The following is a 17186-nucleotide window of genomic DNA, read 5'->3' as shown; positions in this document are numbered from 1 at the left end:
ATACATACATTAAAAAATGATAGTTGGAGTGCTAGGAATATAGGTGATTTTTACTCTCTTCTTCTTACTTATCTATCCTTTCTCAAGTTGTCTGCAAATGAAATGTGTCACTTTTACAATTTTTAAGTTTTTCTTAATTTTTAATTTTTAAATTTAAATTTTTAAATTTTTTATTTTTAAAAGATTTTTATTTATTTATTTGAGAGAGAGAGAGAGCATGAGAGAGTGCAAGCAGGGGGAGGGGCAGAGGGAGAGGGAGAAAGAGATTCCCCACTGAGTTCAGAGCCCTACATGGGCTAATCCCAGGACCCCAAGATTATGACCTGAGCTAAAGTCAGATGCCTAGGCACCCCTAAAGTTTTTCCTTTAAAGTAAGTCAAATTGGGGTGCTTGGGCAGCTTGAGTAGCTCTAGGATGTATTTATTTATTTGGGGGCGGAGGGGCAGAAGGCAAAGGAGGGAATCTCAAGCAGACTCCGCACTGAGTGCAGAGCAAGATGCTGGGGCTCCGTCCCATGACCCTGAGATCATGACCCCAGCGGAAACCAAGAGCCAGAAGCTTAATGGACTAAGCCTATTAAGGTGCCCCTCAGGAGTCACTTTAGATTTTAGGCTTTCCGTAAAATATTTCCTGAAAGTTCAGGGGTCCTGAGTGTTTTCTCGATCTACTACTTTCCCTATGGAATTCAAACCTTGAATAACGAGTTAGAACCAAACACAGGAAAAAAAAAAAAAAAAGAACCAAACACAGGAGGAAATATAAAAACCCAGAAGCTATGATCATACAGTAAAGTATCATGCCAGGGTCTCAGGACTTTCTCCCTCCTGGGAGAGGGGCTGACCCCAGGGAAGTCAGAATTGTGAAAGGTCATCACTCTGCTCCTAAAGCTGTTCTTTCTGCATCTCCCACAGCTACTCTAAAACCCTGACCAAAACCTTTGGCTTGCCCCTCTCTTTCACTGTATACTTCAAGTCAGTTGTCAAACCCTCCAACCTCTACCTTCGGCATATTTTTCATATCTACACCTCTCCATGTGTCCCACTGCCACCAGCCAGTACAATCCCTCTGTTAGCCTGCTTCTTGACTGGTCTCCTTGCCCCCATCTTCCGCTCTCACCTTCTGGCCTACCTCATGTTTCTTTTAATTCAGGCTAATCCACTCTGAACACTCCACTATCTCTGCCAGAAATCCTTCAGGGATTCTCCACTTCGGCTTTCTAACTTTCCAACCTTGATTTCTATTGTCTCCCACACCTACTCCACATTCCAACCTTATCTCCTCCTGCACTCACATCTACTTCACATTTCATCCGCCTGGTCTACTAGCGGCCTTGGGAATCCCAGGATCCCTTGCATTTTCCTTGTGGACATTTCTGCAGGCTCCCTTTTCTACCTAATCCACCTCTGCCCATTGCGGTCCTACTGATTTTTCCAGAAGTAGGTCAAGTAAGTGCCAACTGTTCAAATATGTTTCCTTCTTCTCCTTTTCACCTCTGTATTGCCACTCCTGCGTGGTTTACCCCATGTTAACTTTGCATTATCATTTCTATATCCTTATTTGTGTACCTACCTTTTCTGCCTACCAATATTTCTTCAGCACCTGCGACATGTCAAGGGCATGCACTAGGCATTTTATATGTGTTATCTAACTTAATGTAATCCTAACAACAGCCTTGTGAGAGTAAGAACGATAATGAGTATTACCATCCCCATTTTACAGATCTGGAATTGAGGCCACGAGAAGTTAGTCAACTTGTTCAAAGTAGCATCCTTACTAAGTGCCAGAGTCATCATCACTCACTCATCCAATTCTATTACAATCCATGTATGCCGGGTTCCCAAGCCCGATGGACTCTTCAGTATAGACTGGGAAGTGTCCCTTGAGGGGCAATTAGCACTGGAGCCTCAGGGTAGAGCAGATCAGTTAAAGATTTCCTGCTCTTCTCTCATTTGATTCATATTTATTGTGCTATAGGAAATGCTCCTTTGGCTCTCAGTCAGCACTTGGCCCAGGCTGGCAGAGGGCTAAAGAAAGGATTCATGGGGCAGCCTAGGTGGCTCAGCGGTTTAGCGCCGCCTTCAGCCCAGGCCGTGATCCTGGAGACCCAGGATCGAGTCCCACGTCAGGTTCCCTGTGTGGAGCCTGCTTCTCCCTCTGCCTGTGTCTCTGCCTCTCTCTGTGTCTCTCATGAATAAATAAATAAAATCTTAAAAAAAAAGAGAAATGATTCATGAAAACAAATACCATACAGGATGCCTAGTTCCACTGGTCATCCGATTATTGTAAAACTGTGAGAGCAAAGGCCTGTCACCCCCCAGCACAGGTTTAGCAATCTAGAACTCCCATTCTCTGCCACCTCAGTGTAGGCCTCATGCTAAACCTCTATTTCCTGATTAGATCTGGGGGGGTACCTTAGATTCAGAAATGAGGCTGGAACAGCATTGCTGTCATATCTGGTTGGCCTGATAAGACTCCCTGCCAGTATACCCACCATGGACTCCCAAGAAATTCATATGCAGATTAAGAGAAGGGTTAGTCTACCCTGAATTGGTTTTTCATCTTTTAGGGATGGAAGCCCCCAAACTTGTTGAGTCAGTTCATATTGCCAAATGAAGACTGTTGTAACAATGGGTTTATTCTCTTCCTTATTATTTGGAGTCAAGGGTGTCTGGCAGCCACTGTTTGCTCAAGGAGAGTCTAAACAGGATTTGCTATGCCTGTGGCCAATGAGCACAACTCCTAAGTCACTTTGACTCTGGCATGAGGTATGGATCTAAGGGTAAGGAAGCTGAACAGGAAAGGGAGTTAGGCAACTCTAATTTGCACTTATTTTGTATTTTCTCTTTCAAGACGTAAAGTGATCCTTTTTGAGGTAGGTGTTACTGAAACACCCATTGTACAGATGCAAAAACTGTGTGGTAACAGGCAGGGACTAGAACCCTGGTATGTCCAGTTGCACAGATTTCCACTGTCCTGAGTTCATGCTCTGCAACAAGATCTTTTGCTTAGACAAATGTCAGCCGTTTAAAAAGGACTAAACAGGGCAGCCCGGGTGGCTCAGCGGTTTGGTGCCGCCTTCAGCCCAGGGCCTGATCCTGGAGACCTGGAATTGAGTCCCATGTCGGGCTCCTTGCATGGAGCCTGCTTCTCCCTCTGCCTGTGTCTCTGCCTCTCTCTCTCTCTCTCTCTGTGTGTGTCTCCCATGAATAAATAGATAAAATCTTTTAAAAATAAATAAATAAAAGGACTAAACACAAAATTTGTACCCCAGTTAGAGTTCTCAAGCATCAATATTCTTCCATCCCTCCCAACTGACACGATACAAAGTGTTTAACTTCTTTTTTTAAAAGATTTTATTGGGGATCCCTGGGTGGCTCAGCAGTTTAGCGCCGCCTTCAGCCCAGGGCCTGATCCTGGAGTCCCGGGATCGAGTCCCACGTCCGGCTCCCTGCATGGAGCCTGCTTCTCCCTCTGCCTCTGTCTCTGCCTCTGTGTGTGTGTGTGTGTGTGTCTCATGAATAAATAAAATCTTTTTAAAAATTTATTTATTTATTTGACACAGAGAGAGCAAGTACAAGTAGACAGAGTGGCAGGCAGAGGGAGATGGAGAAGCAGGCTGCCCACTGAGAACTGGAGCAGGGCTCAGTACCAGGACTCCGGGATCATGACCTGAGCCAAAGTCAGACGGTTAATGGACTGAGCTATCCAGGCACCCATAAAGTGTTTAATTTCTTAAATGTCTCACATTTTCCAGAGTTGACAAGATCTCACCAAGAAGTAGTAGTTGAACTGTATGATTCTTACCTTCCACTCAGGAAACTTGCATGGTGGATTCTTAGGCAAGTGCACTTGCTTGAACTAGTTATCTCAGTTGGTTAGACCACACACCACCAAGGCCAGTAAGCCACAGTCACTGAGAAAATCATCCTGTTCCTAGCCATCTTTAAAAAAGGTCATAAAGGGGTGCCTAGGTGGCTCAGTTGGTTAAACATCTGATTTCATCTCAGGGTCCTAGGATAGAGCCCCACGTCAGGGTCCTAGGATAGAGCCCCACGTCAGGCTCCCTGTTCAGCAGGAGCCTGCTTGTCCCTCCCCCTGCTCATGCCCCCTCTCTCTCTAATAAATAAATGAAATCTTAAAAACAACAACAACAACAAAACAGGTCCTAAAGTGGCTTAGTGGAAATGTAGATGGCCCAGGGCAGGTCATCATTGGAACTGTTAAAAGTTACCAAAAGTACCATTGACTGGGATCACTTGTGTCATCTTTATGAATGAAGTAAAAAATTCTCTCTCCTCTCCCCAACTTCCACTCCTTCATGACCTGTTATGTTGTAGACAGTCTACTGGATAGAGCACCTTCATAATAATGTATTTCCATATGGGAGGGGGTTGTTGTTATTAATCAGTTAATACTGACAACTTACAAAAAGTATTTCAGTCTCTCAAAACCCTAACCAAGTATGACATTGGAGATTTTTTTTACAGGGCTAGACTCCTGGTGTATTACAAAATCTTTCACGTTTCACAGAGATAATAGAACAACTCTTATTTTGCCTTCCCCAATGCAGTTCTTGTATTTTGTTGCTGCCTCTGCCATATGGTTAGAAAAGGTTACTCGGAGAACAACCAAATAATGTTACTTCAACACTGTAGAAACTACTGAGTTTTGTTACTCCTTAATACCTTTCTATATCCCTCCAAAAAGAATTCTCAAAGAATTTTTGGTTGGAAGACATTCACTACCTACTGTCTGAATTGTGTTGGCAACATTTTAGAAACACCTTGAAGAAAAAAACAAACAAACAAAAAAAAAAAACTTATGACATATGTCAGCGGAAGTCCAGAGAAGGAAAGTGGAGACGGGTGGAAAGCCAGATATTGCAGACTCAAAGTCTGGTCAGAGGTGGTCGTGTGCTGTCAGGTACATTAAACAAACGGAACTGGAGGAGGCAAAGTAATTAGCAGCTGCAAGGCAACTGGAGGTTTAACAAGGGGGAGGGAGAGGTGGCGGGTTCCTTCGGTCCCCTGGCACATCTCCCACCTTCACACTCCTTTTCTTGAAGCCATGATAAAACCACAAGGATTCCCACTTTGCTCCCCTACTTTCCTCTGGCCTTCCTAACTCCTTTCTTAACCCCGCTCTTTCCTCTCACTTTCTAATTTGCCCCTCTGTGCATAATCTTTTGTTTTCAACTACTTTTACGGTAATTTCACTGCAGCTGGAAAACAACCCGTATCTTCTTCCCTCATCCCCGAGCCCAGGGACCTGGGACCTTGCCCTCCGAGCTCAGCGGCTCAGGCTGTAAGGATGATCCGTTTAGTGAGTCCTCCAGTGGGCCGGCCTCTCCGTGACGCCAGTCGGCTCCTCTTCCCTCCCGCTCCCCCCTCCCCACGCCTCATCCCCAAAGAGATGTAAACTCCGTGGCCTCTGAAACTGTGTGTGCCTGGGTCCCCAAGGTCTCCGCCAGGATCTAAGATTTTTCTGACCAACGTGGGGTCGGGTCGGGGAAGACAGTACCTCCTTGCAGGCGTGAAGCTCCGGGCCCGCTCCCCGGGTCACCTGGACGGCGGTGCCAACCCAGAGCAGCAGCCGCAGGAGCCGGAGCGTGCGCCGCTCGGTTCTCCCGGTGCCCCCGGCAGAGGGATGGAGGCTGCGCCTCGGCTCTGCCATAGCGACGTCCTGGGCGACGGCAGCAGCGGCTCAGGTGCTGCGGCGGCTGCGGCTACTGCTGGCAGAAGGCGGAAAAATAGGGGAGGGAGGTTCTCAGGGGGAGGATGCAAGGGGCTGGGCTCGCTTCGGTCACCTCCCTGCGGCTACGCCGAGGCCGCCCATCCTTCCTCCTCCCTCCTTCCTCTTCGCCTCCTACCCACGTCGCCTTGGCAACCGCCTCCTCTCGCTGCGCGCGGGTGGGTCGGGGACCACGAGCCCCTCCGCCGCTCACCTGCCGGTCGCCATGGCAGCCGCCGCCGCGGGGGATGCGCGCGCCGGGGGTCCGCAACCGGCCCAACAGGCGGGCGCAGGGGGCGTGCGGAGAACGCGGTAGCAGCAGCGCCCGGGCCGCCGCCGGAGTCGCCGTTTCCTCTGCTCTTTCGGGCCGTGGGCCATTTGGGAGCATCTCTAATGTTTTGCAGACGTGGCGTTCGACAACACTTTGTGTGCAGCGATCGGAGGACGATTGGGGCCCCGTCTCACCTCCGGAGGTTACAGCCTTGGGAGCGTGGCTCCGGAAGGTGTCACCTGCTGCCGCAGCCGCCTCTGGAGATCCTGCTCCGTGCGGCCACATCCACCCGCGCCTCTCCAACCGGCTCCGTGCGAAGCCTTGAGGCTGGCCCCGTTAAACCGAGGTTAAGCAAGGAGTGTTTGCATTAGCCTGCAACTTTCCAAGCACGACGCCTGGGCTCTTCCGCCTCATTCTCTCACTGCTTTGAAAAATTCTTTTGTTAGATGCGACGGAGTGGCAAATCCCTGGGTCATCTTTTGGGGCTTCTTTGCTGGACGGAGGTGTGTTGCAGGACTGCTGCCCGGCGGAGGCCGACGTTTTCCCACTGAGGCCCCCGAGTGCACACGCAGGGCTCCCTGGTTCGCCGCCGGCGCTTTCGCCCTGCGTTCCCGGAGCTTCCTCCCGAGGGGTGTCTCCGCGCCGGACCGCCAGGTGGCGCCCTTCTCGAAGGGAATTCGCCTCAGTCACAGATGGCGGGGAGTTGCCTGGCAACCGAAACTGGGCGTTCCAAACAGTTGGGACCCGGGATCCTCCGCCTGCGTCGTGTGGGGCTGCGCGGGCTCCCGGCCCTCGCACCCGCGTCTCGCTCCGCCTTTTACCATGCCTTTCCCCCGAGACCCTCTCCAGCGCCCTACGTTGGAAAACGATGACTCCTACCTGGGGAAACTCCGGGCTTCCAAGGTACTGTGGTTTCTTGCTTAGATTCCCAGCAGGCTCGATGGCACGCTTCTTTCTGTTGGCTGATGGGTAGAGATGGTAACTTAGAGCACTCTGGTGAGGACACTGGGTCAGGTACCGGAGAAGTTTTTCTGCCCGCCTCCTTGGCTCCGTATTCAGGTCTGCTAACGTTTCAGAGGTGCCCTCGAGGAGAGGGAAGTAGAGCTCTAGCCCAAGGAACAGGGGCTCTTCTTCCCCAAAGCAATGCTCGGTATAATGTGGATTAAACGGGCCCAGGTTCCCACCAAGCCACCCTTTGCCCTGTTTGGAAAAGTGTTCTCTGAAGAGGTAGGAGATGTGGAATGGGAGAGAAGCCTCTGGAAGCCACCAGGTCATGCTTTTTATGCATCTACCCTCACACCATCTCTGTCTTTTGGCCAATGCTGGAATGTGTTCTTTGTATGGGTGTCAGTGATTTGGGAACTTAGATGATTCTTTTTTTCTGGTAGAAGTATTTGGGATGCTTGAAGTGTTGCAAAATGAGGTGAATTCAGTAGGAATTGTGGCTTGACAACAGTATCAAAGAGCTTCCTTTGATTTATTCAACATTTATCATTTACTATATGCCAAGCATTCTGCTCAACACTGAGGATGTATAGATGAGTTAGATAGGGCTCCTGCTTTAGAGGAACTCTATCTAGTAGAAAAGCTGACAACAGCAACAGCAAAAATGCCCAATAGCACATGTGTTGTGGCAGAGTTATACATCGTGTGTCACTTAAAGGAAAGCTTCCCAGAGCAGGTGAGTTTTCGCATCCACCTAGGAGTTACCTGGGCCAGGTGAGGGAGGAATGTGACTTAGAAAGAAGGAAACAAGAACCAGATATTCAAGGCACAGGGGGCAGCAGGTGCGCATACATGGAAAGGAGAGGAAGAGTGCCTCGTTTGGGGCCAAAGAGTCTAGAATGTTTGGAGCATCCATGTGAGATGGATGAGGGAAGAGAGCAGGAGCTGGAGTCACCTTGTTGGGCTGGGTGTGCTGTGTACACCATGCTACTGAGCTATGATTCCATCCTGGAGGCGCTGGGGAATCACGTCAGGATTTTAAGCACTAGAGTGACACAATCAATGGGTATTTTTGGAAAGCACGGTGGCTAGAACAGAAGTGGGGACAAGAGGAATCAGCAAGAAGGCAGGAGCCTCAGAAGGCAGAAACCTCCAGGAGGAATAAAAGATCTAAGGCAGGGGATGGCAATAAGGTGCAGATGTTAAAAAGTTGCCAAGGGCAGGACTGATGAAACTTTGTGGCTGGATGTGCACTCAAGAGAAGGAACAAGTCTAGGATAGCTCCTAGGTTTCTGAGGGCTTCATTGATATCATTTACTGAATGAGGCATCCAGGGGAAGCCGGTTTGGGGAGAAAGAAGTTCAGGTCAGTTAGGTAGATGTTGCTTTTGTGGTGCCTGTGGGACATTTAAGTGGAGTTGAATAGCAGGCCACATGGTTGAGAGTTCTAGGTTGAAGCTGTGCGTCTGGAAGCCACAGCATCCATGTGGTGGTCAAAGCCACAGGAAGGAATGAGCTCATCCAGTGAATGTGAGAATACAAAAAACAGAAATGAAACTCCTGGAGAATGCACTAAGGAGCAGAGAGAGAATGTAGAGCTGACAAGGGAGCTGAACAGTAACAACTAGAGGCAGGAGGAAAATCAGGAGGATCTGGCCCTACAGAGCATAGACGGAACATTCGAGGAAATCAGAATCATGGTGCCAGAAAATGCAGAAGCCAAATAAGATCAGGTCTGGAAAGGATCCACCTAACGTAGCTAAAGATAAAGATCAGTTTCAGTGCTTGCTTAAGAAAGAGGCCGGACTGCAGTGGCTAAAGAGAGTTTGGAAATGGGGAGGAAGTGGAGGTAGTAAATGTTGACTCTTGAAGAAGTCTAGTTCTGAAGGGAAAGTGATAGAGTGATAGCGAGACAGTGATGAAGGAATGAGAGAGGGGCTGGGTATAGGGGATGCCAAGATGGTACAGGTCTCTGAAGCACAAGGAAAGGTTAGTTTCAGGGAAGAAAGGTTCTTCATTTTTATTATTATTTTTGAAGTATAGACGACAAATACAGTGTTCCTATTCATTTCAGCTGTCCAGCATAGCGATTTGACAATCCTATACATTACTCAGTGTCTACCACAGTAAGTGTAGTCAACGCCTGTCACCATACAACATTATTACAGTATTACTGACTCTGTTTCCTATGGTGTACTTTTCATGCCCATGACTTATTTATTTTATAACTGGAAGTTTGTATGTCTTAATTTCTTCACCTGTTTCACCCATCTCTCCACCTACCTTCCTTCTGGCAACCATTAGTTTGTTCTCTGCATTTATGGGTCTGTTTCTGCTCTTGTTTGTTTAGTTTTGTTCTTCAGGTTGCACATATAAGTGAAATAATATGGTATTGGTCTCTCTTTGTCTGACTTATTTCATGTTGCAAATACCATCTATCTCCATCCATGTTGTGGAAAAGGGCAAGATTTTTCTTTTTTATGGCTGAGTAATATTCATTGTGGATAGATAGGTAGGTAGGTAGATGAATGGATAAACAATGAAGCTATATATAGATATACATATATAGATAGCACATTTTCTTCATCCTTTCATCTATTGATGGGAGCTTTTGTTGCTTCCACATCTTGGCTATTGTAAATAATGCTGCAGTAAACATAATGCATATATCCTTTTGGATTAAGTATTTTCATTTTCTTTGGGTAAATACCTAATATTGGGGTTACTGGATCATATGGATATTTATTTATTTATTTATTTATTTATTTATTTATTTATTTAAAATATTTTATTTACTTATTCTGAAAGACACACAGAGAGAGGCAGAGACATAGGCAGAAGGAGAAGCAGGCTCCATCAGGGAGCCCGATGTGGGACTCGATCCCGGGATTCCAGGATCACGGCCTGGGCGGAAGGCAGGCGCTCAACCGCTGAGCCACCCAGGGATCTCGGATTTCTATTTTTAATTTTTTCAGGAGCCTCTATACTGTTTTCCCCAATGGCTACACCAATTTACATGTTCCCTTTTCTCCACATTCTTGCCAACACTGTTACTTCTTGTCTTTTTCATACTAGTCATTCTGACTGGTGTGACGTGGTATCTCATTGTGGTTTTGGTTTGCATTTCCCTGATCATCAGTGATGTTAAGCATCTTTTCATAATCAGATTAGGTGTTTTGGTGTTGAGTTATGTATAAGCTCTTTATATATTTTGGATATTAATTCCTTATCAGATATATCATTTGCAAATATCTTCTCCCATCCGGTAGGTTCCCTTTTCATTTTGTTGATGGCTTCCTTTGTGCAAAAGCTTTTTATTTTGGTGTATTTCCAATAGTTTATTTTTGCTTTTGTTTCCCTTCCCTGAGGAGATATACCCACAAATATGTTGATAAGGCTAATACCTAAGAAATTATAGCCTATGTTTTCTTTTAGTGGTTTCAGTTCTCACATTTAGTCTTTAATCCATTTTCATTTTGTTTCTGTGTATGGTGTAAGAAAGTGCCCCGATTTTGTTGTTTTGCATGTAGCTGCCCAGTTTTCCCAGCACCATTTATCAAAGAAACTGTCTTCCCTATTGTATATTCTTGCATCCTTTTCCATAGATTAATTGACCATATAAGCATTGGGTTTATTTATGGGCTCTCTATCCTAGTTGATTGATCTATGTGTCTAATTTTGTGCCAGTACTGTAGGGTTTTTTTTTTTTTAAGCTTATTTGTTTTAGCAATCTCTACACTCAAGTAGGGCTCAAACTCATGACCCCAAAATCAAGAGTTGCATGCTTTTCTAAGCCAGAAAACACCCCAGGTACTATATTGTTTTAATTACTATAGCTTTGTAGTGTATCTGGAAATCTGGGATTGTGATACCTCCAGTTTTGTTCATTCTCAAGATTGCTCTGATGTTCAAAGTCTTTTGTGGTTCTATAAATTTTAGGATTATTTTTTTCTACTTCTGTGAAAAATGCTATTGGTATCTTGATATCTTGATGGGGATTGCACTGAATTTGTAGATTACTTTGAGTAGTATGGACATTTTAACAATATTAATTCTTCCAATCCATAAGAATGATATATCTTTCCATTTGTGCTATCTTCAATTTCTTTCACCAGTGTCTTATAATTTTCAAAGAATAGATCTTTCATTGACTGGGTTAAATTTATTCCTAGATATTTTATTATTTTTGGTGCAATTGTAAATAGAATTGTTTTCTAATTTGTCTTTCCACTTTTTCATTGATGTATAGAAACAACAGATTTCTTTACATTAATTTTGTATTCTGCAACTTTAGGGAACTCATTTATTAGTTCTAATAGTTTTTTAGTAGTCTGTAGGGTTTTCTATATATAGTATCATGTATGTGCAAATAATGACAGTTTTACTTCTTCCTTATCAATTTGGATGCCTTTTATTCCTTTTTCTTGTCTGATTGATGCAGCTAAGACTTTCAGTACTATGTTCAATAAAAGTGGTGATTGTGGACATCCTTGTTTTGTTCCTGACCTTAGAGGAAAATCTATCAGTTGTTCACCTTGAAATTGATGTTGGCTGCGGGTTTTCATATTTACCTTTATTGTGTTGAGATACATTCCCTCTAAATCTACTTGAGATTTTTTATAATAAACAGATGTTGTATTTTGTCAAATGCTTTTTCTGCATCTATTGAGATGATCATACAGTTTCTATCCTTCCTTGTTAATGTGATGTATCACGCTGATTTGTGAATACTGACCTACCCTTGCATCATTGGAATACATCCCATTTGATCATAGCGAATGATCCTTTAAATGTATTATTGAATTTGACTTACTAATATTTTATTGAAGATTTTTATGTCTGTGTTCACCAGAGATATAGGCTCGTAGTTTTCTTTCATTCGTAGTCTCTGTCTGATTTTGGTATCACGGTAATGCTGGCCTTGTAGAATGAATTTGGAAGACTTCCTTCCTCTTCTGTTTTTTAGAATGGTTTGAAGAGTGTTGGGGCAGCCCAGGTGGCTCAGCGGTTTAGCGCCACCTTCAGCCCAGGGCGTGATCCTGGAGACCTGGGATCGAGTCCCAAGGACTCCCTGCATGGAGCCTGCTTCTCCCTCTGCCTCTCTCTCTCATGAATAAATAAATAAAAATCTTTTTTTAAAAAATGAAAAGAGTGGGGATCCCTGGGTGGCTCAGCGGTTTCGCGCCTGCCTTTGGCCCAGGGCGCGATCTTGGAGTCCCGGGATCGAGTCCCGTGTCGGGCTCCCGGCATGGAGCCCGTTTCTCCCTCTGCCTGTGTCTCTGCCTCTCTCTCTCTCTCTCTCATAAATAAATAAAAATAAATCTTAAAAAAATAAATAAAATAAAAATAAAAAAATGAAAAGAGTGTTAACTCTTTTTAAATGTTTAACAGAATCCACTTGTGAAGCTATCTGGTCCTACACTTTTGTTTATTGGGTTTTTTTAATTATGATTTCAGTTTTATTACTAGTAATTCATCTGTTCAAATTTTCTATTTCTTTTTGATTTAGTTTAGGAAGATCCTATACATTTTTTCATGGTATTTTGCTATAATTCTCTGTGTTTCTGTGATGTTGGTTATTATTTCTCCTCCTTCATTTCTGATTTTATTTAAGTCCTTGCTCACTCTTTTTTTTCCTGAGGAGTCTGGCTCAAGGTTTATCAATTTTATGTTTTCCAAGAACCAGCTCTTGGTTTCATTTGGTTTCCTTGATCTGTGTGTGCGTGTGTGTGTATTAGTCTTCATTTATTTCTGCTCTGATCTTTATTATTTTCTTCTACTAATTTTGTTAGATTCTTTGTTAGGCTTTGTTCATTCTTTTTTTCTAATTTCTTTAGGTATAAGATTAGATTGTTTGGGATTTTTCTTGTTTCTTTTTCTTTTCTTGTTTCTTGACGTAGGCCTGTATTACTATAAAATTCCCTCTTACAACTCTCAAAGGCTTCAGACAGTGTGTTTCACTGTGTTTTCATTTTCTCTGTATTTTTTTATTTCCTCTGATTGCTTAGTTGACCCATTGGTTGTTTAGTAGCATGTTGCTTAGCCTCTCTGTATTTTTTCCAGTTTTTTTCTTTTCTGCTAATTAACTTCTAGTTTATACCACTGTGGTTGGAAAAGTTTCTTGATGTGATTTCGGTCTTCTTAAATTTATTGAGACTTGTTTTTTGGTTTGATGTGTGATCTCTCCTGGAGAATGCTCCGTAAGCTCTTGAAAAGAATATGTGGAATGTTGTGTATCTATGTGTCAGGTCCATCTGATCTGATTTTTTAAAAAAATGGTTCAAAGCCATCATTTCCTTGTTGGTTTCCTGTCTGGATGATCTATCCGTTGATGTAAGTGCATGTTAAAGCCCCATAATATGGGTGTATTACTGTCAGTTTCTGCCTTTATGTCTATTAAGGAAAAATTTGCTCTAAGTAGTTAGGTGCTCCTATTTTGGGTACATAGATATTCACAATTGGTTTTTTAAATTTTAAAAGATTTTACTTATTTATTCACAAGACAGAGAGAGAAGCAGAGACATAGGCAGAGAGAGGATAAGCAGGCTCCCTACAGGGAGCCCAATATGGGACTCCAGGATCACGCCCAGAGCCAAAGGCAGACGCTCAACCACCAAGCCACCCAGGCATCCGATCTTCCCAATTGTTATATCCTCTTGTTGAATTGGTCCCTTTATCACTATGTAATGCCTTTAATGTGATTCTTGGTATAGTCTTTGTTTTAAAGTTTATTTTGTTTAATATAAGTATTGCTGGTTTTTTTTTTTTTTGCTTCAATTTGAATGTAATATCTTTTTCCATTCATAAGGGTTATTCTTGAGTAAAAGGTATATCCCTTTCTTTGAGATAGGACAATGGATATGAGGATGGTATTCATGCTTGACAGTCTTACTTTCTCAGTGGAGGACAGTCTCATTCTTCTGCTGAATGAGGACATGATGAAGCTTATGTAGCCTTTGAGGAATTGGAGGAGAGCTGCCTATGCTTGCATCATGTATTTCTAGTTTTCTTGTTTCATTTATCATATTTTTTTTGTGACAGCACACTGTCTGGTACGTACTATTCAATTAATGCCTGACCCAAGTTACACAAGCACTTTGTCATATGTAGAGGAGGGTTCCAACACTGAATAGATTGAATTTGATTTCTACTAGGTTGAAGCTATACTCATTGGAATGCAGTCATTATTCAAACAATATTTCATTTTTGAATACCATGTGTTAGGTCACTGCGCTAGGTACTAAGGATGTGAACAATGTGGCATTTTACATTAAATGAAGAAATCAGTTGTGTGCTTTTCACATTGTTTATGAGGTTCTTTCCTGATTCTCCTGTTTCTGATTACCTTAGTATCTTTTCTCTCTCCTCCCCCTCCCCATTATAATATTGTGCAATCGTGAGCCCTTTTGGCCACAATCCTTTTTGCAGGCTTTAGCCACTACTTCATGTGGATGATCCCCAGACCTCTATTACTTGCTCTGAGCTCTCCTTCAAGTTTCAACTTCCCATGTTCCACGTGTTGACTGCATTCGGGCAACTTAACCTTTTCTTCAAACTCAGAGGACATCTAAACATGAGCTCATCTTCCTTCTTATCTTCTCTGCACTCACCACCCCGTCCCACTCCACCCTTTTTCCTGTATTCCTGGCCAACTTTTGTCAGTTCTAATATTGAAAACCTAAGAGCATCAAAAGCCTGGGAGTCTTGCCTCATATCGTTCTTCCCTTTGAAGAGACCCCCTGAGCTTCAGTTACACTAGGATGGAATAAGGAGATGGATGTCACTGAAGCTATCATATCAGCAAGGCCTCCTGTAACCAGGTCCTGCTGTGGTTTCTCTTTTGCAGAAACTGCCATATAAGAACCCAACTCACCTTGCTCAGCAACAGGAACCCTGGAGTCGGCTCAGCTCAACTCCCACAATCACCTCCACGAGGCGGGATATTTATTTTCTTGATCCTGAGGTACCCAGCATTGAAATACTATTTCTCTTCACACCTGCTTAAGATTCATATATATCTTTTTTGAAAGGTAGTCTGTCCTCAATGGCATCAGCATCTTTATTTTGTCCCTAGTCCAAGGTCCTACCAAACCTAAAGCCTAATATCAATTTATCTGGCCTCTGGGAAGTCGGAAGGCTTGTGTTTTGCTACAGTAGATTATCTGGAGCAAATCATTTTCTCACCAGACTTTTCATTCTTCTGATAACCATACATGACATAAGGCCCATTAAGCCCATGTGGAGGACAATATGATTTCCATATCTCCAGTGAGAGCTCACCCCCCCCCACCCCATTAGACCTATAACACAATTCTATATTGACAAGAGTCAAGATGCCTTTGATGTGTAAGGAGCTGGTGGACATCAAGCCCAAAAGGAGTTCACTCTGCTTTTGGGGAAAAAGTAAGCCCAACAGAACTTGACTAGAGTTGAGGTAAAGGTGGCAAGTTAACCCTGGGTGGATTGACTTCTTCTGTAGATACCAAAGGATGACCTGGATTTCCGCTTAGCAGCCTTGTACAACCACCACACAGGGACATTCAAGAACAAAAGTGAGATACTTTTACACCAGGAGACCACCCAGGATATCCATGGGTAAGTGGTGCAGGCAGGACTTCTCCACCCTAAGGACAATGCCACCCAGTCATGTAAGGTAAAGTGTCACCTGGGAAATAAGATAATCAATAGGTACTCATTTGTATACATTTTTTCTGTGCTTTTTACATCTATAATGCAATTTCTGTATTTTTATTAACTAAAGTGAATAGAGATCCTCCAGCATTTTGCTCATCTGTATAAACAAACAAAATATTCAGCTAATTCCCAGAGGATAAAGGTCTTTGGCTGCATTATTTTTGAGGCTGCATGCAACTTTCTTTCCCTCCTCACCTTTCTTCTTCTGATTGATTTCACTCTCCCCTGTTCTTCCCCATACCATCTTCTAGAATCATCAAGACCCAATTCCCTGGAGAACTTTTACCCCCTCCTCCGCCACCTTCCGTCACTTCCCGAGCTAACATCAGACACTGGATCAACCCTAAGAAGGAGTCTATCCACAGCATCCAGGGATCCATAGGTAAGGGTTAGAAGACTGGATGGGCAGATGGGTGGTACAAGAGCTTTTTTAAATTGACCCAGGAATCAGGGAATTGAGGTGATTGGTCATTAGAGAACTTCAAGGATAACTGAAGGTCTTAGAATAGCAGTGACTAAGTTGGTACTTTCTCAGATTAATACCAGAGGACATACTGCCTATAAACTAGAAGATGAATTTTCAGAGCCTTTAGCTCTGTCCCCTAAGTCTAGGGGACAAAATGTCTATCAAAGGACAGAAATCTGGGGGTGGAGGACCCTACAGCTATCTCCCATCAGTCCTCTATAGGCCAGTTTCCCCAGATGTTATAAGAACCTCCTCCACAGTACCCAGCAATGTATGGGTGATTACAGGTTCCCAGAAAAGGCAAAGGATTTGCAATTCACAGCCTACTCCCTCTTCTCTTTTCTCCACAGTGTCCCCTCACACTGCTGCCACCAATGGAGGCTACTCCCGAAAGAATGATGGTGGCTTCTTCTCTACTTAGTGTTGACAGGCTCCTGGACTAATTAATCATAGTGGAACATACTGCCGCTCACCTCCATTAAATAGATTTGTGCTGGATGAAGCCTGAAGTGCATTACCCATGGACTGAGAGTTGCCACTTAACTGCTTTTAAAATGTGGGAGGCGGGATCCCTGGGTGGCATAGTGGTTTGGCGCCTGCCTTTGGCCCAGGGCGCAATCCTGGAGACCCGGGATCAAATCCCATGTCGGGCTCCCGGTGCATGGAGCCTGCTTCTCCCTCTGCCTGTGTCTCTGCCTCTCTCTCTCTCTCTCTCTCTCTGTGTGTGTGACTATCATAAATAAATAAAGAAAAAAAATATTAAAAAAATAAAAAAATAAAAAAAAATAAAATGTGGGAGGGATGTTTCCCAACTTCTAGAAATTAGTCCTCGTGGACAGATTTGCAATTTGGAAAGTCATCTTGCTGAAAAGCTAAGGATTTAGAACTAAACAGCACATGGGTGCCTGCGTGGCTGTTAACTGTCTCAGTCTTGATCTCAGCTGAGGTCTTGGGTCTTAGGGTCTTGAGTTCAGGCCCCACATTGGGCTGGGTGTGGAGCCTACTTAAAACAAAAAAAGAAAAAAAAATCTTGTTTTCAGCAGGGGACAGGTATTCATATTTTGTAAAGTGGACTCATTCC

General features: G+C 43.9%; 2 protein-coding genes across 7 annotated transcripts in view; one reads left to right on the top strand and one right to left on the bottom strand.

Annotated features, from left to right (window-relative positions):
- The window catches only part of ELAPOR1 (endosome-lysosome associated apoptosis and autophagy regulator 1), a 70118-nt gene extending 64237 nt beyond the window's left edge, over positions 1 to 5881 (bottom strand). For 5 of the 6 annotated variants that reach the window (XR_012035283.1, XM_072834848.1, XM_072834847.1 and 2 more), the window contains exon 1: positions 5521 to 5881. Coding sequence is in view for 5 of the 6 variants with exons in the window: in XM_072834848.1 (XP_072690949.1) it covers positions 5521 to 5673 (153 nt within the window). In the remaining variant the exon portion in view is untranslated. The remainder of the gene's footprint in view (positions 1 to 5520) is intronic. The other variant, XM_072834850.1, reaches the window with a different exon arrangement.
- A 128-nt stretch (positions 5882 to 6009) lies between these two features.
- CFAP276 (cilia and flagella associated protein 276) lies at positions 6010 to 16607 on the top strand. The gene is made up of 5 exons (XM_072834855.1): positions 6010 to 6904; positions 14792 to 14908; positions 15425 to 15540; positions 15891 to 16021; positions 16456 to 16607. Exons 1-5 carry the CDS (start codon positions 6824 to 6826, stop codon positions 16524 to 16526), a joined length of 516 nt encoding a protein of 171 aa, XP_072690956.1. The 5' UTR covers positions 6010 to 6823; the 3' UTR covers positions 16527 to 16607.
- Positions 16608 to 17186: the final 579 nt, after the last annotated feature.

Source organism: Canis lupus, chromosome 8, assembly GCF_048164855.1.
Source record: "Canis lupus baileyi chromosome 8, mCanLup2.hap1, whole genome shotgun sequence".
NCBI lineage: Eukaryota > Metazoa > Chordata > Mammalia > Carnivora > Canidae > Canis > Canis lupus.
This window is presented reverse-complemented; position numbering and strand designations above follow the sequence as displayed.

Excerpts from the sequence above, each read along its gene's own strand:
- CFAP276 (XM_072834855.1), top strand. The coding sequence starts at position 6,824 with ATGCCTTTCCCCCGAGACCCTCTCCAGCGCCCTACGTTGGAAAACGAT. Across the intron at positions 14,909-15,424 it reads TTTATTTTCTTGATCCTGAG|ATACCAAAGGATGACCTGGA; the intron begins GTACCCAGCATT and ends CTTCTTCTGTAG. Across the intron at positions 15,541-15,890 it reads ACCACCCAGGATATCCATGG|AATCATCAAGACCCAATTCC; the intron begins GTAAGTGGTGCA and ends ACCATCTTCTAG.